Genomic DNA, 19,086 nt, shown 5'->3' with positions numbered 1-19,086 from the left:
AAAATCCAACACCAACTTATTAATATTTAATTTCCTGTAGAGATCACACCTGGCTCCTTAAGAACCAGGGGACACCATCTTAAATATAGGCAGCTACCTAGCGGAGTAAATCTTACAAATATTCATTTTTCACCCGAAGAAGGCAGAGTCGAATTCCAGTTTTTGGTGTATTGTATTCATTGTTCTGGTACGAGATCACAACAGTTTGGGCTTTTTGATTCTATTAATTTTTCACCCGAAGTATCCCTATGTGGAAAAGTCTACTAGATACAGTAGTCAAGCCCAAAGATCTCACGGCAGGCCTTTAGCTGGCCAATCCATTGCAACATTAGTCCCAGCTAAATGCAATTATACAATTCAAAGATTTCAAAGACTGCCTTCTCTGATGTCTGCATTCAGCACATAAGACAACTCCAAGCTGCAGGAATAAAGTATTGAATATTCTATCTTTGAAATGTTATCACAACAACCACTCAAGAAAAAGCATTTTTATTTACTTGGTATTCACAACTTGGTAATAATAAAGTTCTAATACAAAATACGTGTGTGTATAATTTTTAGCCTTAGAGCAATTTCATCAGATGGCATATGCAACAGGCCTTGGTTATTCTTAAATAAGACCGCTTTTAGGCAGTTTAGGGGGGAGCTGTGTTTTAATATCTCCGCCAAGCAAGAGGAGGTAGAACAGCAATAAGCGATTTGGTCGACTTTGGGAAACCAAAATAGCGGATGTTTTTTTAGGATTCATTTTTTATAGCAGCTGAGCCAACCATGAAAGAACGGGAATACGACGAAAAAAATACCGTTGAAGTAGTGAGCATCCGCTAAGTAGGTTAGTCGTTGGTGTTCTGACGATCTTGAGTACAGTAGCAGCGCGAAAAGTGATACAACGAGCGGACCATAAAAAGAGGTGTGTGCCGCCAATGGCTACATGCCTGGCATGGTCTCAGAAACTTGCTGTCTCTTAGTTACTGACACAATTTTACATAAGCCAAGTTCGTCAGAATAATGTCAGAATAGTTTCCTTTTGGACGCCTAGAGCGAAATACGTTGACGACTTGACAATAATGGAGATTGTACCTCGCAACTCTCCTTCTATTCTCAGTCATGTTGTAAACAGCATTAATTCATTCGCCTGTAGTAACAACATGGCGCTTAATCCAAAGAAATGTAAGACTCTGCGGTTTGACTTTTTGCAATATAATAGCTACGAGTGTCCGCCCCTTTCAGTCGGTAGTACTACAATAGAGAGTGTCAAGTCCTTCAAGTTTCTCGGGGTTTTCATCTCGGAGGGCCTCTCTTGGGGCCCACACTGTCACTATGTTATTGCAAAGGCAAACCGCAGATAATACGCCCTCAGAAAGTTTAAACGTTCTGGTGTAGCAGACAGTGAAATAGTTCAAGTTTATTGTTGTCTAATCAGACCTATCATGGAGTACGCGTGCGCGGTCTTTGCCGACCTTCCTCAGTATCTTAGTCATGCATTAGAAAGAGTCCAGAAACGCGCTTTATCGATCGTCTTTCCTGGTACATCATACCAGGATGCATTTGCATTTGTCTAAAAATTGCAATACACCAAAAACTGGTAATCGACTCAGACTATGCCCTGAAGAAGCCTTATTAAAGACGAAAATTTGTCGATTACCAGTTTTTGGTGTACTGTAGTTATTGTTCTGGTTCACAAACACGACAATTTGGGCTTTTTGTATTTATTTGTCTAAAAACCGCATATCACAACAGCACACACTCTTTGTGTCACAACAAAACCATCGCAAACTTGCTTCCACCATCCTCCACCCTCTTAACAACGTATGTATCCGTTGTACAGATTTCTCTATTTTTCAGACATTCACTTTCTTATATGTTTTAATTAAATTATCTCACTTTTCTATTGGTTGGCAGCTCTGGAATATGCAACAAGACCCATGCAATCAGTACCAGCATCCAGCATTGCTGGATGAGCTTGACTGAGCACAAGTCAGTCGAGCAATACTACTATCTCTCCTGTTTGCACGGGGCTTTATGAACAACAAACAAGAATATTGCTAAATAAAAAATGGAAAATAAATTACTATGTAAACTCTGACTGATAACTGCAAGAATGTTGGAAAAAATTGACCCAGGAAACCCACAAATTTTGTATATATAACAGCAAAAAGAGACCAATGAATGATGGAAATAGATGTTCTATCGCCAAGTATTCTGATGGGATCAGGGTTAAACAAATGATAAATCTATAATATCTTGACGGCATGAGGGTTACTGACGTCTTTCGACCAAGTGTATGATTCCATTTACTGTTTAGTTGAACCAAACCCTGAGAAACCCATCATAGCGGCCATCTCTGGGTCAAGTCCTTCGCTCAACTCATGGGACACTTTTTTCTTCTTTTCCTTTCTGGCTTCTTTCTTTTGAAGCTTCCTTTGCTCCTCCTAAAAATACACCAAGGAATCAAAGAATGCCTATCAATCATTCTTGTTAGAGTTCACATTTAATACTTTAAAATAAACATCCACAGTTAGTTAAGTCAGATGATTTATTATATGAAATTTGATTGAAAATGGAGTGATTTTCATAAACTCATAAATCAAAGTGTAATAGTTAAGCCTGTACAAAAGTATAGTAGTACATTGCCCAGCACACGATTTAAATTTAATGATTTGATTTTCATGGATTACCTGAATCCCAAGAAATTTATAAATATAGGAAATTGGAATGTACGTATGATGTATGCTACAGAAAAATCCGCAAAGGTGCACACGCGATGAGAGAGTACAACCTGGACATTTTAGGAATCATTGAATGTTGGTGGACAGATTTGGGTAAATTAAAGCAGGCAACAGGCGAGTGAGTAATTTATTCAGGAAGAGAAGATGGCATGCACTGAAGTGGTGTGGCAATTATTATGTCTAAGCGCACAGAATCAGCACTGTTGGAAAGGAAACCTATCAACGACCACATAATTATGGGACGATTCTATTCCAAATTTATCAAACTCAAAAATAGCGAGGATTAGATAGGTTTTAAAGCGATGAATATTTCAAAATTGTTGTTTGCACGTGATCGCACTATAATGACGCCATTTCAAAAGAGTGCGCTCCCTGTTTTTGAATTTTATTTTTCAATTCAAACGAGCACGGGCTGTGTTTGATTTCTCAAGGACAATTTTTGCTCTTTTTTTTTGTAAAGAATGGCCCACAAACACTTTCCTGAATATGCCTGATAGCTATTTAACACTCTTTTGTACTCTAAAGTTGGCGTAGTTTGTCTTTACTTTTGGCATGTTTTTTCTGGAGGTTACAGAGGTCCGCACACAATGAAGACTAGTTGTGAATGATGACTTGTGCGACAGCTTGCGAAAAAGGGGGGGAGCTATCCCTTTAATAGCGTACTTTCTTGTTTAAGGATTGGGAAAACACAGATGAGCTTAGAAGTGAGAAGAAGGAGATGGAAGTATCTCAGGCATGTACTCAGGATGCCGCGACAACACCATTGTGCAACTGCACTTACATGGCAGCCCGACAGAAAAATAAAAATAGGAAGACCTATTTTTATCAGTGGAAGAGGAGATAACAGTAGATACAGATAATAGTACATTACTCAGCACATGATTTAAACAAAATGCAACAGAAGTTGTGTAAAGATAGGACGATCTCCCCCCCTTCTACTTTTATGGTGAGCCCCCCCCCCCCTCGCGGCAAAACCGGTCATTCACGCACCTCGTCTCTAAGAATAGCCATTCTCTCCTCAAGATCGTATTCCGTTTTCTTTTTTTCCTCCTCTCTTTTTCGTTTATTTGTTTCGAATCTCCGTTTGACTTGGTCGAGCGAAGACCTCTCGACTCTCATAGACATTCCCATGTTACGCTGGTGTTTTTTGCCATTAATGTGGTCTAGAAAATTTATAGAGTCCTTAACAACACAGTCACAAACATTGCAGTAATATCCACCAGTCTGTGACATAGAAGAACTTTTAGTGATAACGATAGATTTGCCCAAGTTAGTCTCCAAATCCACCTCATAGTCACGCTTCTTCAAAAGTTCTCGTTTGACCGGGGGTCCGTTACGCTTCTCTATAGAGCTTTCTCCTTCCTCTTCTTCTTTCAATCTGTCTTTAGCCTTTTTTTCGTACTCTTCTTTGTCCCATGTTCGTCGAAAGTTGTCGCTTTTCCCGCTAGGAGCAGCCATTTTGATACTAAAAATGTGTGAAAACACAAACAAATGGTTTATCTTTGAAACGTTCTGGCTACACACTGCTGACTGCTGGCGGGAGGCTATCGACTTGAGATGCCAATCAATACTTCTTCGGAATAGCGAGCCAAATAGAGTCGCATTTCAGTTTTTTGTGTTACAAACAGAATAAAGATTGCTGAAATAATAAAAAAGAGTCAGTGAAATCCATAATACAAAAATATCAAGCAATGCATCGTTTATTACAGGCACTTTTTAACATTCTCTGAAATAAAAAAAGTATTTTACCCAGATTCTACCCATATAAGAAAAATAAATAGATTAGAATTTGTCCCTCTATAAACAATCAATTGATCATTAATGAAAATTTAAAACATTGAAAGATTCGGAAATAGTATCTTCACGTTTTCGGGAAGTGCTCGTAGACTTTTGTTACACCATTGTTCTCCATATTTGGGTGATGACATGTCCATATATGGTATATGTAGCGCCACCGGACCAAGGCAAGTCGACGTCGCAAGGGCCTCGTGGAAACTTCCGTAAAAACGCGCCATCTTTGTTTTAGGGCACTAACTGACCACTGAGAATTAACGACGAATTTCTCTCGAAATACAATAACAAACTCCCAAGACACCCGTCATTTTGATGGAAGTACAACTAAAGCACATTTATTGTCTGTATTCGGAACGCGTAGGGCAGACTTTAAGGTAAGGGAATATTCCAAAGTGAAGACAACGAAGCAGTTTGTGTGATTGCGTTTAGCTAGATTTTGTGCGTGATCGATTTGACCAAAGAGGTCAACTGCTTTTCTTTTCACATTTTACGCCCAAAAGTGTTCTTCCACTGTATGATCCACTGAGATTAATACATCCAGGGGTATTTTACTATCTGTTTAAAGCCAGTAAAATCGTTTTATGGTCGGAAAAGCTTAGGAAGTTCGGGGCTATTTTCCGTGATGTTTTTGTTGACTTTTCCACAGCCGGTCTCGTTTCATCTATCGGGGGAAAAATTCTGACAAAGAAATAAGTAGCGGTATCTAGTAACATCCACGTACACAATTGTGATATTGTGATTTATTCTGGGATCGATGTAGACAGTTAGTTGTTCAAGCAGGTAGCTTTGTGTTATCATTGGGCATGCTTTTTACCACCAGTCGAAGAGTTGCGAAAAATTCTGGCTATGTTGCACTCGGCTTGAATTTCCATCTGAATTTGGTGCAAATTGCTAAGAGCGTAGCCGAAAACAACGCAAAAAGCACCGTTATATGGGGTTAATATTTTTATTTCGCTCTGACCAACGGTTGAGCTCTAGAATTTGTTTTTATGTATTTAGAAAGCGGAATTTTATTGCGGCAATAAACTGGAAAGGGTTTGTTTTAAGTTTGGGCGTATTGGGCGTTCTTTACAATGTTTGCATGCGGGGGAGAATTTTATTGCTAATCCAAAACAATAGGCCTTAGATAAGTATAATGCAATCGTAGAATCGTCTGTCATCTTGAAATTGAGTTCGTAACCCTGTTAACTGTCATGTTATTTCCTGAGGTGATATAATGTGTGTTTGATTCCCGTAGGACTGTGAAGGCCTAGCATTAGAAACGCACAATGGCCAGCGTGGATATTAACCGTGCGACTCCCAAAGAATTGGAACATCTAAATGGTATTGGAAAAAACAAGGCGAATTATATTATTGAATTTCGTGATGCGCTTGGAGGGTTTTCATGTGTGGATGACCTTTCAAAGGTACCTGGTATAGGACCACATTTACTTGAAGCAAACAGGAGTGATTTGCATTGCTCGCCTGCAAAAGAACCTGTGACAAGAAGAGAGACACGAGCCTTAGCCAATCAGAGAAAGAACAGTAGGGAATATAAACCAAGACGGCAGCTATTCCGTAGACTAGCACAAAGCATTACCAGTAGAAATACCAAAATCACAAGAAAACACAAGCTTGCTGGCAAGCCTGAAACGACAGAGCAGGAGGAGGCAAGCCCTCCTAAGAAATTATGTACAAAGCCTAAAACAGTGAGAATTCTCCCTCACAAAAGCTATGGCAGAATAAAGACAGACACTTGTGCTGTATCAGCAATTGAACCCCGCTGCCGAAGGACATCCTTTTGTACACAGCCCCCAGCAGGGTTGAAAGACTGGATTCAGGTCTTCCAGCAGTGGGACCCAGAAGAAAAGAAATATGCCATTGAAGAAATTATTGAGACGTGTGAGCCGTCTCTGGTGCGGCATATGATGGGTACAATTGAGCCGCGATTCCAGAGGGATTTTATATCTCTGCTACCCAGGGAACTGGCTTTGTACGTATTGTCATTTCTAGAACCAAGCGACCTTCTCCATGCAGCACAGACGTGCAAATGCTGGCAGATACTTTGTGAGGATAACTTGTAAGTACTGTATGCTTTCAGGCCTTTGTTAGATTTGGGCCAGTTCACACTAAAATGGCCACAAATAGTAACCAAACTTACAGCTTTGATTTGCTCTTTTTAGAATGATTACCCACTGCTGTAGCCAATTCACAGTTTTTATTTTACAATAACAATAACAATAACAATAACAGTAACAATAGCAATAGCAATAACAATAATAATAATCACTTAATAAGCACTTTTCTTTTCAGGATCCAAAGCGCTTTACAAAATATAAGAGTTTATCGTGACATATAAATAGTATAACTATAATTTAACTATATACAAATTATAAATAATTCAATTAAAATTATTAATTCAATTAAAAACTAAAAATATATGAAAGATTAAAATTGTTATTTAGAAGTGCACTGAAATAGAAATGTCTTCACTTTAGATTTGAAGTTAGATAAATCATGACAACCTCGTATCTCTGGTGATAGGGAGTTCCATAGCGTTGGAATATACACTGAGAAGGCTCTAGAGCCGTATTGGTTTTGTTTGAAGGTTTTTCTTGGAAGAGCATATATTTCTCGTTGGTTTATATAGAGTTAGTAAGTCAGTTAAGTTTTTTTTTATAGTTTTTGCTATAGTCATGGCTTGATTTTGATTAAGATTTGTACTAAGGTATCTTAGTTCAAACATAAATAACAAATGATAAGAGGCAAGCAGGTTATACCGGGCCTCTTTACTCTCATAGAGTGTTCCAAAGATGTGTATTATTTATAAAATCTTTAACAAACCATATGCCTTGTATTGATCCACAGGTTTAAGTGCATCATTTTTGTAACATACAGTACATACCATACATATTGTGCCTTTGTATTAATTTGCTGGTTAAGCCAATCATATTTACAACAAACCATATGCCTTTTGTATTTCAGATTATGGAAACAAAAGTGCCGTGAGGCAGGGATCACAGAGGACCCTCACAGCCCCTCAAAATTACCACGACGACGCAGCACCCAAACTCAAAACAACACAGCACCAACCCCTACTACTAAACACCACCCAAGCCCCTACAAAAAGCTCTTTATGGTAAAGCAAAAAATCTACTGGAATTGGCGACGTGGACCTCTGCGTCCCTCAAAAATCTTAAAGGGTCACGATGACCATGTGATTACATGTCTTCAGTTCTCTGGGAGTCGAGTGGTCAGTGGGTCAGATGATGGCACCTTGAAGGTGTGGTCAGCACTAAGTGGGAAGTGCCTGCGTACTCTGACAGGCCATACTGGCGGAGTATGGTCCTCTCAGCTGAGTGGCCACATTATTGTCAGTGGCTCAACTGATCGAACTTTAAAGGTGTGGAATGCAGAGACTGGCTATTGTATGCACACATTGTATGGACACACTTCAACTGTGCGCTGTATGGACATGCATGAGGAGGTGGTGGTCAGTGGGTCCAGGGATGGGACCCTCAGGGTTTGGGACACCACTACTGGCAACTGTCTGCATGTGCTTGTTGGACACCTAGCTGCTGTTCGATGGTAAGTAAAGCACCATTCTTTAAAGTTTTCCATTTTCCAATATGGTTTAGTGGTAAAACAGAGGTAATTGTTCTTTGTGTTGTTTGAATGGGCTTTTTGTCTCAAATCTGTTTCTGTCAACACACTTCAAGTTGTTATTCATACTTTTGAGTCTTATCTACATGCTGAGACTTGTGAAGTTTGATGTGGACTGATATTTCTTATCATGTTGTGTTTGGACTTGGATTCTAATTTTATCATGCATACATGTTTAGTCCTGTAGTGTGGTGGTTAGTGTTGTTTTTAACATCTCTTATCAGTCAGGTGTTGGTTCTTGAAGAGTGAAGTTTAGAATTCTGAAAACTCTTATCATGCACGTGTCGGGTATTGTAATGTGAAGTTTGGTGTTGAGTCTGACATCTCTTATCATGTACATGTTTGGTCTTGTAGTGAGAAGTTTAGTGTTGATTTTCACATCTCTTATACTCGTGTTTGGTCTTGTAGTGTAATGTTTAGTGTTGATTTTGATATCTCTTATACTCATGTTTTGTGATGCACGAGATGGGTCTTGTAGTGTGATGTTTATTGTTGATTCTCACATTTTATATGATGCATGTATTGGTTCTTGTAGTGTGATGTTTAGTGTTGATTCTGATATCTCTCGTGCACATGTTGGTTTTCGAACCATGTGGTCTAACATTGTCTGTTTGGTAGTTCAATGTAAGGTTGTTATTCTGATTTCCTTATCTCTCTTAGTGTGAAGTATGACGGTCACCGCGTGGTCAGTGGTGCGTATGACTTCCTGGTGAAAGTCTGGGATCCCGAGACAGAGCAGTGCATACACACTCTACAAGGACACACCAACAGGGTGTACTCCCTGCAGTTTGACGGCACGTACATTGTCAGTGGCTCGCTTGATACGTCAATAAGGGTGTGGCACGCTGAAACAGGGCAGTGTCTACACACACTTGTGGGCCACCAGTCTTTAACAAGTGGTATGGAGTTACGCAATAACACCCTGGTGTCTGGCAATGCTGACTCTACTGTCAAAATCTGGGACATTACAACGGGACAGTGCCTGCAGACCTTGGCAGGGCCAAACAAGCATCAGAGTGCAGTGACATGTTTACAATTCAGTAGCAAGTTTGTGATCACTAGTTCTGACGATGGTACAGTCAAAATCTGGGACTTACAAACTGGGGAATTTATCCGGGACCTGGTAAAGCTGGATAGTGGGGGCAGTGGCGGTGTGGTCTGGAGAGTGAAGTGTGATGAGAAGAAACTGGTTTGTGCTGTCGGTAGCCGTAATGGCACTGAAGAGACCAAACTTCTTGTACTGGATTTTGATGCGCAGGAGTGAAATTTGATGTGTGAGCATTGCATTTAATCATTGTATCCATACATTTTAGATTTTTTTATGAAGTTGGTTTCTGACTTCAGTGCTTAGATGCCTTTTCCGGAGATATTTCTAATGTCTTTTTTACATTGAAAGTAGCTTGTGTTGATGTGCTCACATTCAGAGTAATGTTTTGTTGTTTATCTGTAAACCGTGTTTTATAATTGTTTCTTATCCATTAATTTTGCATGTCTATATATGTTCCAAGACTGCCTTCTTGCTTCTATAGAAGGACATATTTTTTGTTTTTTTGTACTGTATGTATGGAACTCATCAACATAAGATTGCTTATTCTAAATGACCTGTTATTACATATAGTACATATGTAATTCAAACATGAATATACTGTATGACCTGCCAGAAATTAACACTTACACAAATATGACTATGGGAAGGTATTTGTACTGCAAATACGCTAGTTACACTTTTTAAGAATTTGTATGCTACAAGCTAGAGCAGAAGGGATATAAAAGTTAAGTGAGATGTTGGATTGTGCTAGGCTTCAACGAGTTACTCAATTTTACATTCACCACTACTTAAATTGCTATTCATTTTGCTAATTAATTTTGGATTCCATGTTAGAATTAGCAGATAAATAACTGGCTTAAAACAGTCACATCTCAAATCACTTGTCTCATGCTGACAGACCATTGCTTTATTAAAATAAGCGTCACATTGATTTGCTGTTGAGTCTGCATGAGTGTCTGATTTGAATTTGTCCACAAGTAGTTTGACCTTTTGTAAACAAGTTAAAATCTCCTTTTTCTGTCAGCCAATTAGCCAAAAACAGACTTTTTGGATCACTAACTGCAAGTCAACTAACTCACTGTACACAGGGAGACATTTACCAATCAGACAAACAAGGATTTTTTTGGCGTCTTAGATTTCTTATAGAGGCCTTCACAAAAAAGGGCGACAGACCACACTATAATGTAGATCTCAAGTTGATGTCCATGACAATGTTTGAAAAAGGCATATCTCAATCCACAGTTGGCATAAACCTAGAATAACTGTAGATAAATTAATTCAAAATATTTCTTTATGTTTTCCCCTTGCCCTGTGTGCGTTGGGCACAATCTAGTACAGCTTACGAATCACTCTATTTCTCAAAAAACCTGTGTAACATTACCTATGACTCGATAAGATTAAAGCCTGGTTTCCATACATGTTTGGTCTATTGAATTTCTGTCAGTTTATTTCCATAATATATAAAAGTAACAGAAATGCTAGTATTGATCAATAAGATGTGGAAACAAGGCTTTAGCAAAAAATTTGTAGCTTGTTTTGCAGCGTGCAGGAGTATGGCTGGAGGGTACTACCTTTTACTGATAGGAGTACAGTATAGTTACAGAGAGCTTACGGGACATGTTTAAACGATGATAGCCTCATATTCTTTGTAAGTGAAAAACACATTGTAATGCAACACACCCAAGACAATCATCTTTATATATAACAGTTTGATAAAATCCTATTAACCAATATTTCTCTTGTACATTAAAATCAAAATAAATCTATTTTTGGAAACTTGTATGTTAGCTGTTATGGGATCAGGGCTCTATTTCTTAATGATATATTAATATCTTTAACATAATGAAAACGTTTTATCTTGGATATTTTGGGGTATGACCATTTTGTGCATTCTAACACAGCTTGTCAAATTGGGGTGTGATCAGGAGTTAAGAAGGGCTGAGAACTATCATATATAGTTTTTCTTGTTTTGAGCCAATTTCAACCTATTTTCAATCATCTGTATTCAGTGAGCATAGGCCTCAAGCATGTGTGCATGTTGCAGCTATTGTAACAGTGTTTAAACTTAAAGTCAATAAAAAAGCACACTCTTATTTCTCAGCATGAATGTTTTAATGAAAGTCACAAGAACCAATACTAGCCTATTCTCCTGAAACCTGGTTACACACCTGGCTATACACCTGGCTACACATCTGGCTATACACCTGGCTACACATCTGGCTATACACCTGGCTACACATCTAGCTATACACCTGGCTATACACCTGGCTACACACCTGGCTACACATCTGGCTATACACCTGGCTACACACCTGGCTATACACCTTGCTATACACCTGGCTACACACCTGGCTACACACCTGGCTATACACCTGGCTACACACCTGGCTATACAACTGGCTACACACCTGGCTACACACCTGGCTACACACCTGGCTACACACCTGGCTACACACCTGGCTATACACCTGGCTACACACCTGGCTACACACCTGGCTATACACCTGACTATACACCTGACTACATACCTGGCTATACACCTGGCTACACACCTGGCTACACACCTGGCTACACACCTGGCTACACACCTGGCTTTACACCTGGCTATACACCTGACTACACACCTGGCTATACACCTGGCTACACACCTGGCTATACACCTGGCTACACACCTGACTATACACCTGACTACACACCTGGCTACACACCTGGCTACACACCTGACTATACACCTGACTACACACCTGGCTACACACCTGGCTATACACCTGGCTACACACCTGACTATACACCTGACTACACACCTGGCTACACACCTGGCTATACACCTGGTTACACACCTGGCTATACACCTGGTTACACACCTGGCTATACACCTGGCTATACACCTGCAATATGAAGTCATCAGGGTTTGCACACCTCTTTCATCAGTACAAAAATGGAAATATCCTATACCTAGACTTTGGGTAACTTTTAAACTTGGCTTTGTACCAGTGATGGTTGGCCGTGGCCCCAAGACAGAGGTTCTGGACCACAAACCCTAGCATCAACCAGGTGTAAGGGTTCCTCCCACCATGGACCATGATAAAAGACATGTAAATCAGTATCTCTGCAAGGTAATGCGGACTTGAAACAAAAGTGAACCAGTCCCCGTAAGGAACCTTGTGAATGGATGTGAGTTGAGAATCGTCCCGTAACTTGTAGAATATGTGGTGGCACTTGAATTGGTGGAAACTTGACCATGTAAATAGTACTAAAGATGGTAGATGGAACCACTTTGGATGCTGAAGAGAGTATGGCGGAACCAAACCTTAAAAATAACACTTGATCAAAATGTTGATAACCTACTCTTTAGCAAAAAACTTATGGCATATCTTAATTATTTTGTTGAACCAAACTTTTAAGAACATCGTTGAATTTCTCGGCATTGGAAGGGGATTTTTTGACGGCAAGGCAAATCTTTAGGAACCATTTGCCACCTTTTAGTTGCTTCAACAAGTTTTTACAAAGGCAAGTTGGCAAGAATATAAGAAAATCAGATACGAGATAATACTGAAACATGATCTTACACAAAGCTGATTTGTGGAGTTGGACACACCACAGATAGCATATGTGCCTTCTGATCTTATGTTAAACATTGTACAAAAAATCATAATGCAAAATAAAAACAAATTGAAAATAAAGATGTAGTTTATTGTAGTTATGGGAAAGGATAAGGGGGTATATCGCTCTTCTCGCTACTCCACATCCAAAATGCCTACATGTAGGCTATGAGTATAGAGTCTAGGTATATTCATAGAAACTCAGGGTTCAAAATAACTTTTTAAAATCTGCTAGATTTGGTGGGGGAAAAAGCCTGCATACTCAAAATATGAAAGGGGAATACAGAAAAAAAGAGCAGGCAAAGACCATAAAACAGCCGGCTATCGGCGGCAGCCGCCAGCTATTTTGAACCCTGAAACTAGTTTAGACTTCATCTCCAAATGCTGATGTATTTTTTTTTGGTGACACCACCAGAACCCTTCGCCAGTGGGGTGTGGTGACCAGGCGTGCAGGGAGGCTAGTTGAGGACACCCTATTGCTTTTCCCTGTGCAAGTTATACACTTACCTTGAGGGGAGATAAAGTAAGGTAACACTAAGGAAAGTCCTACTAAAATGTAAAACAATATTCCTGCCACATAATGCAACACATGAATATTCCCTGTCATGTTGCTCATGAATAGACATTCAAGCAACCGCCGCAAAACTTGAATGAAGAACATCCCAAGTGTGACGGCAAGGGAGGTGATGTCATCCATCCAGGGATCACCAGGGGCAGAAAGGAAATACAGATATTTCACCACCCATGATGCATCACTCCCATGGTGACAGAACACACAGGTATCCCAGCAGAGAAAAATACACCACAGGAGACCCACAAGGTAGAAATGTGTAAACCATCTGTAAAAAATAGAATCAAAAAGCCCAAACTGTCATGATCTCGTACCAGAACAATTAATACAATACACCAAAAACTGGAATTCAGCTCTGCCAGAGTCTAATTCCATCTGTAAAAAAGATAGATATTTGACCATTAGAACACAAGTAATGATGTGCAACAAGTGTGCTAATGGCATACAAATACTTCACAACTCTACAAATTTCAAAAATCTGCAAGTTGGTTATTTTACAAATAATCAATTAACACTACTATTTTTTTAAACTTCCACTGTCATGACTTAAGTGAGCATAACTTCTTTCTAATGTGCTTGAAGAATCCTACCCCACCCCTCCCCCCTGAATAAGCCCCCACCTCCCCCCCCCCCTGAATAAGAAGCAGTGAGTACCCCCTCATTACCTTTCTAAAACTGATGTATTCTCTCTCTTTAGATTGACAAAGTTATGCTGTCTGATTTATAAAGCTTTACCTTTTCGGGACGTGTAGTAATCTATACGCAACCGTTTGTCGTCTAGCCTTGCTAGAGAGATCGGTCTTCCCATATTTAAAGAGATCTTTTAACAAATTTGGCATAGCATCCTGGAAAGCGTACACAACCCCCACGGCGAAACAGGCCGCATTCATAGCGACCCAAAGCAAAATAACCAAGTCGTTATCTCTTAGAAAACAAAAAAGGGAATTAGCAAAAGACTGCACAGCGAACAAGAACACGTCAGATTCCCCGGGAGTTTTGTGCGTAAAACTGTCATCGTCCGCCATCTTGAATTTCTAGGCGAGCCAGCGATGAAAAACCTGCGGTGTGTCGCTAAGCTGCTCATGCGCAATCCACGTGTCCTCAGATGATAAAGAAGTTGAAAGTCTAAAATCAGCAAAAACATCCTGAAAAACAAGAGATTTCACAGACATCCTTTTTAAAATGGTGGTAATGACGATGATAGGGCGACTGCCCGATGGCTTGCCGTTAGCTGCTTCAATGCCTAGCGACCAGGAGGTGAGAGATCCCCCAAAAGTCTACCGCCGCAGATGACGGCTTGACTGGGATTTGTTGGGAAGTTTTTATTTTGCGAACCGGACTGAAAATAGAAGTTTCCTTTGCTCGATATCAGGCATTTTGGTAGATGGACGTCATTCGTATGTGTTTTGAAGGATTTTTCTATCTGTTTAAAGTTACTGTTGGTAAACATTTCCCATTTGTCAGATTCCAATGCAGTTTGGCTCTCACACGTCATCAATTCTAATCTTTGATGTCTTCCTTTGTATGACGACTGTTGCACTGTACGTTTTAAATGATAGTAGATGTATTGTGCTTGTACAGTTTTAAGTGGTTTCATTGTTACAGTAGTCTTAATCCATTCTATTGCTTGACAATTCCCGGGCAACCATTAAGTGTTACTGTATCGGATATAATAGAATAGTAAAGGCCTGGCTAAACATTCAAACATGCTTGTTAAACATTGAAATTGAACTCTCATGTGAGCATGTTTGGCTAAACACAAAAACATTTTCATAAAACATGAGCGTGCACACTTTTTTTCTGTTATGATTACGCAAGAAATCAAAGTGGCGCCATGGGAATTTCGAGCTGTTATTGGATAAAAGCACGAAGCGTGCACAATGTTTTGTGTGATGAGTGGCTAAACTATAAGAAATGTACGTTCAAAACAAATGTTTGATGAAAATGTTTTGATCTTGTTCAAACATCTTGACGTGTTGTGGAAGCCAATCTAGTGGCTAAAAGTGCAAACATTTGCGTCTAACGCAATATTTGACAAACTTGTTTGAATGTTTAGCCAGGCCTTTATGATAATTCTATGAGTTAAAATGTAATTATGCTCCTCATTTGCAAAGTTAGTAAAGGGCTTTTCATTCAGACAATTTGAAGTAGAGCAATCTCTGATAGACCAACTAGTCAAATAAATGGTGTTGATTACCTTATTTAACATGATGTCTTTTTTCTAGACAAGTCAGGTTTTGACTCAGTATCAGAGTCAAGCGAAAATGCTGTTTAGAAAATTAACAAACCACTCGCCTGCAAGGAGTAGCATAGAGTCAGGAAACATGATGTTTCAGTAAGTCCCCCCTCCCACTTGACAATTATTGACTGCTGGGATAGCACAGTTAGACGAGAAGGGCAGGTTCTTGCCAAAGTGATGTTACTAATTACATTTCCAGGGGCGTAGCCAGGGGGTGGCCCAGGCCCCCCTTCTAGCAGCCAAAAATACAGTAAATGTATAAGACATTATCTAAAATACAGGAGAACTTGCTTTGAAAGGGCCTTTTGGGCCCCCTCCGATTAAAAAATTCTGCTACACCGCTGCTCTTTTCCATGACTTTTTTTTTTATATTGTTATACTACATACCATATGGAAGACCATGTACATACTTAATAAGATTCTGTCTTTTTTGCAGTTACATACTTGAGAATAGTGTTTGCTTCCTCACCTTAACTGATAAACCCTTCTCCAAAAGAGCGGCATTCAGCTTTTTAGAAGATATTGCAAGTGAATTTAACAGGGAATATGGACACCAAGTGTCGAGGGCAACCAGACCTTATCCATTTATAGAATTTGGTAAGTAGCAGTTAAAATAGGCATTGTTCCAAATAGGCATAGTACAGAATGGTATTTCAGTGCAAAGTTGGTATGTGTCATGTGAACCTGCAGTAAGTATTACAGCAGTTGGATGCTGGCTCCAATAAGGCTTGCTGTAGCAACAATTTGGTTACTGTTTTTTATAGATACTTATATGCAGAAGGCTAAGAGAAATTACCAAGACTCAAGAACAAGAAGGAACTTGAACAGGCTGAATGATGAGCTTGTTGATGTCCAGCGGGTGATGGTGCAGAATATTGACGACGTGTTACAACGGGGAGAGCAGCTATCAGGTTTGTGCATCATGGGTATTAGCAAAATGGGCCCCCATAGCCCAGGCTATAGATGTCATGGGAGAAATGGTTCATTCTGCACCATGGGCCCCCATAGCCCAGGCTAGAGATATCATGGGAGAAATGGTTCAGTCTGCACCATGGGCCCCCATAGCCCAGGCTAGAGATGTCATGGGAGAAATGGTTCAGTCTGCACCATGGGCCCCCATAGACCAGGCTATAGATGTCATGGGAGAAATGGTTCAGTCTGCGCCATAGGCCCCCATAGCCCAGGCTAGAGATGTCATGGAAGAAATGGTTCAGTCTGCACCATGGGCCCCCATAGACCAGGCTAGAGATGTCATGGAAGAAATGGTTCAGTCTGCGCCATAGGCCCCCATAGACCAGGCTAGAGAGGTCAAGGGAGAAATGGTTCAGTCTGCACCATGGGCCCCCATAGACCAGGCTAGAGATGTCATGGGAGAAATGGATCAGTCCGCACCATGGGCCCCTATAGCCCAGGCTAGAGATGTCATGAGAGAAATGGGTTTAAAATATGGATAATATAATCTTGGAAAAACTACCTAAATACGGTGGGAAAAGTGCCTTATGGCTCTGCTATTTTGGCAGAAGAGGGATTAGTCACAATTCTTGTTACTGTTTTCCCCAAGAGCCTTGTATCTGAAAAACTAAATTTAAAGGAGGAGCGTCACAGTAGCTCACACGACGGGAAGCCTGTGTACTATTTTTTTAAAATAGCCAGTCAGAGATGTCCATTATACAAGAGTATCGGGTAACAAAGATAGTGCAAGAGAATCGCGCTAGTTAATCGTACATATATGCTATTTACCAGCTGGGAGGTCCGTATGGTGAAATACCGTGACAATACTATAGTATTTATGCAGGTAAATTTCTAGAGTGATTTGTCTTTTTTCTTAGTATGAAGTGACGATTTGCTGCCTTTTTTTATCCCAAATACACTTTCAGCAAACGTGAAATTGTCGCGCACATTGCAAAATCATTATGGCTGGAAATTGTCAAAACACAGGGAGTTTGAAGCCGATTTTCCGTAATGTCAATGATTCTACATAAAATGACAAATAAAATGCTGTTTTAGTGTGAAGATCTATAACCTCGGGAGAAAAAATCGATGGGGATTTTACAAATCAAGTCACTATTTCGAGCTTTGGAGGCAAGCAGTCCGGGGTCGTAGGATACCGGACCTCACGAGAGCCAATCAGAGTGTGCAATTTGATGGATACCTGACCTCGAAAAAAATAATGTTTGTTATGACTCAAATCCCCTGAGAAATATCTTATTTCTTGATAAAATAAGCGTCTATGTTTTTAGCGCTTGGAGAGGTCCCTGGAGGCCATATCAAAGGCTTCTAAGGCAATGTTGTGGTTCGTATTCAATGTTTATTTCATTTAAATTCCAGGGTTACGATTCGGATCTTTGCATGGCTGAACAAATAAATTACACTTCCCTCTACTAACAAAATATTCAAACTTTGCCGGTTATTCTTCAAAGGTGATGACTGTGACTGTGATTAGGAATAAGCAGAGACCACCAGTAGCCAAAATATCCAAGATAAAGAAAAGATAAAAGAAAGATAGAAAGAGCAATACTTGAACGGAAAGAATGACATATACGTCAAGTTGTGCTTACATATGCAATAAATAAACCTTGCACTAAAAGTCTTACCAATAATATTATTCTTGTCACCATTGAATATTCGATTACCCTTCTAATAAAGATACTGAGTACTCACTTCAATCCAAATTCGTGCTTTCCAATAGTGATCGCTGGACCTCTGCTCGCTTGCTAAACCACAAGACCTCACGAACGACTCCAAATTTCATCTCACTCATTTTTTAATCAGAAAACGATTATCCTTGAAAATATAATGCTAGCTAAGAATAAAAAACATTCGTAACAGAAACTTGGACTTAGCTTTCAGATGGGCAGTAAAACAGAGAGAATTTTGAAGATTTATAAACAGCACTTTTCACCCTTCTCAGAAAAGACTTGAGAAGGCATGACGCTCCTCCTTTTAAATAGGTAAACTGACACTTTTTTCTGTTTTTTTTTTCAGTGTTAGATGATAAGGCAGGGAACCTAAGGTTTGTCTCTGAGAAATACAAGAAGGACGCCGCGTACCTCAACCTGCGCTCGGCATATGCTAAATACGCTGCCTTAGGTATCGTCTGTACCATTATCATAATTTACGTCAGGTTTTGGTGGTTTTAGGGATAAAGAGACTATCAATATTATTGAATCAATACAAAATTAACTTATTATAAGGAAGTTACATCCAAATAGCTTCCGTTACCACTCTCCTTTTGATGGCTGCTATGTGTTTCAAAAGTATCTTTATACCTTGCAAAGGTAGATAAACTTTGCTTGTATTATAACAAAATATATTAGTAGCGTTGCATCTCAAACTCCATTCCTTTTCATTAAAACAACGTGAAGTAAAAGATAGAATTTAAAAAATGTAGATATACTCCATAAAACATTGTATGTATATTGATTTTAATAGAATAAAGAGATTTTTCAGATGAAATTGTG

General features: G+C 39.6%; 5 protein-coding genes across 6 annotated transcripts; 3 read left to right on the top strand and 2 right to left on the bottom strand.

Annotated features, from left to right (window-relative positions):
• Positions 1-1,693: 1,693 nt before the first annotated feature.
• On the bottom strand, positions 1,694-4,279 carry LOC5514134 (zinc finger matrin-type protein 2). Its single transcript, XM_001634277.3, has 2 exons — positions 3,720-4,279; positions 1,694-2,432 (listed from the first exon to the last, which is right to left on the bottom strand). The coding sequence occupies exons 1-2, from the start codon at positions 4,185-4,187 to the stop codon at positions 2,295-2,297; spliced, it is 606 nt and encodes a 201-aa protein (XP_001634327.1). The 5' UTR covers positions 4,188-4,279; the 3' UTR covers positions 1,694-2,294.
• Positions 4,280-4,683: 404 nt separating this feature from the next.
• On the top strand, positions 4,684-10,989 carry LOC5514116 (F-box/WD repeat-containing protein 7). The gene is made up of 4 exons (XM_032383724.2): positions 4,684-4,897; positions 5,761-6,582; positions 7,488-8,090; positions 8,826-10,989. Exons 2-4 carry the CDS (start codon positions 5,792-5,794, stop codon positions 9,427-9,429), a joined length of 1,998 nt encoding a protein of 665 aa, XP_032239615.2. The 5' UTR covers positions 4,684-4,897; positions 5,761-5,791; the 3' UTR covers positions 9,430-10,989.
• Positions 10,767-12,112, top strand: LOC125570181 (DNA-directed RNA polymerase II subunit RPB1-like). The gene is made up of 2 exons (XM_048731412.1): positions 10,767-10,799; positions 11,354-12,112. The coding sequence occupies exons 1-2, from the start codon at positions 10,767-10,769 to the stop codon at positions 12,110-12,112; spliced, it is 792 nt and encodes a 263-aa protein (XP_048587369.1).
• On the bottom strand, positions 11,307-14,441 carry LOC5514125 (polyprenol reductase). The gene is made up of 3 exons (XM_032383734.2): positions 14,122-14,441; positions 13,323-13,654; positions 11,307-12,523 (listed from the first exon to the last, which is right to left on the bottom strand). The coding sequence occupies exons 1-3, from the start codon at positions 14,409-14,411 to the stop codon at positions 12,141-12,143; spliced, it is 1,005 nt and encodes a 334-aa protein (XP_032239625.2). The 5' UTR covers positions 14,412-14,441; the 3' UTR covers positions 11,307-12,140.
• LOC5514123 (vesicle-trafficking protein SEC22b) lies at positions 14,416-19,081 on the top strand. Of its 2 annotated transcripts, none has more exons than XM_001634318.3 (5): positions 14,416-14,643; positions 15,612-15,721; positions 16,062-16,222; positions 16,390-16,536; positions 18,611-19,081. In XM_001634318.3, the coding sequence occupies exons 1-5, from the start codon at positions 14,569-14,571 to the stop codon at positions 18,763-18,765; spliced, it is 648 nt and encodes a 215-aa protein (XP_001634368.2). In that variant the 5' UTR covers positions 14,416-14,568; the 3' UTR covers positions 18,766-19,081. The 2 variants fall into 2 exon arrangements, with proteins under 2 accessions (XP_001634368.2, XP_048587347.1); XM_048731390.1 differs by lacking the exon at positions 18,611-19,081 and adding an exon at positions 17,038-18,110 and having other exon boundaries at positions 16,390-16,581.
• The last annotated feature ends 5 nt before the right edge of the window (positions 19,082-19,086 follow it).

Source organism: Nematostella vectensis, chromosome 8, assembly GCF_932526225.1.
Source record: "Nematostella vectensis chromosome 8, jaNemVect1.1, whole genome shotgun sequence".
In the NCBI taxonomy this organism is placed as follows: Eukaryota; Metazoa; Cnidaria; class Anthozoa; order Actiniaria; family Edwardsiidae; genus Nematostella; species Nematostella vectensis.
This window is presented reverse-complemented; position numbering and strand designations above follow the sequence as displayed.

What these genes read in the sequence shown, in the direction of transcription:
- LOC5514134 (XM_001634277.3), bottom strand. Translation starts at nt 4,187, where the DNA reads ATGGCTGCTCCTAGCGGGAAAAGCGACAACTTTCGACGAACATGGGAC. An exon ending in TGGCTATTCTTAGAGACGAG is followed by an intron (nt 2,433 to 3,719) that starts GTGCGTGAATGA and finishes GTGTATTTTTAG; the next exon opens with GAGGAGCAAAGGAAGCTTCA.
- LOC5514116 (XM_032383724.2), top strand. Translation starts at nt 5,792, where the DNA reads ATGGCCAGCGTGGATATTAACCGTGCGACTCCCAAAGAATTGGAACAT. An exon ending in ATACTTTGTGAGGATAACTT is followed by an intron (nt 6,583 to 7,487) that starts GTAAGTACTGTA and finishes TTTGTATTTCAG; the next exon opens with ATTATGGAAACAAAAGTGCC. An exon ending in CACCTAGCTGCTGTTCGATG is followed by an intron (nt 8,091 to 8,825) that starts GTAAGTAAAGCA and finishes TATCTCTCTTAG; the next exon opens with TGTGAAGTATGACGGTCACC.
- LOC125570181 (XM_048731412.1), top strand. Translation starts at nt 10,767, where the DNA reads ATGGCTGGAGGGTACTACCTTTTACTGATAGGA. An exon ending in ACTACCTTTTACTGATAGGA is followed by an intron (nt 10,800 to 11,353) that starts GTACAGTATAGT and finishes AACCAATACTAG; the next exon opens with CCTATTCTCCTGAAACCTGG.
- LOC5514125 (XM_032383734.2), bottom strand. Translation starts at nt 14,411, where the DNA reads ATGGCGGACGATGACAGTTTTACGCACAAAACTCCCGGGGAATCTGAC. An exon ending in TTACTACACGTCCCGAAAAG is followed by an intron (nt 13,655 to 14,121) that starts GTAAAGCTTTAT and finishes TATTTTTTACAG; the next exon opens with ATGGTTTACACATTTCTACC. An exon ending in TTACTTTATCTCCCCTCAAG is followed by an intron (nt 12,524 to 13,322) that starts GTAAGTGTATAA and finishes GTTATTTTTAAG; the next exon opens with GTTTGGTTCCGCCATACTCT.
- LOC5514123 (XM_001634318.3), top strand. Translation starts at nt 14,569, where the DNA reads ATGGTGGTAATGACGATGATAGGGCGACTGCCCGATGGCTTGCCGTTA. An exon ending in TCAGGAAACATGATGTTTCA is followed by an intron (nt 15,722 to 16,061) that starts GTAAGTCCCCCC and finishes TCTTTTTTGCAG; the next exon opens with TTACATACTTGAGAATAGTG. An exon ending in TTATCCATTTATAGAATTTG is followed by an intron (nt 16,223 to 16,389) that starts GTAAGTAGCAGT and finishes TGTTTTTTATAG; the next exon opens with ATACTTATATGCAGAAGGCT.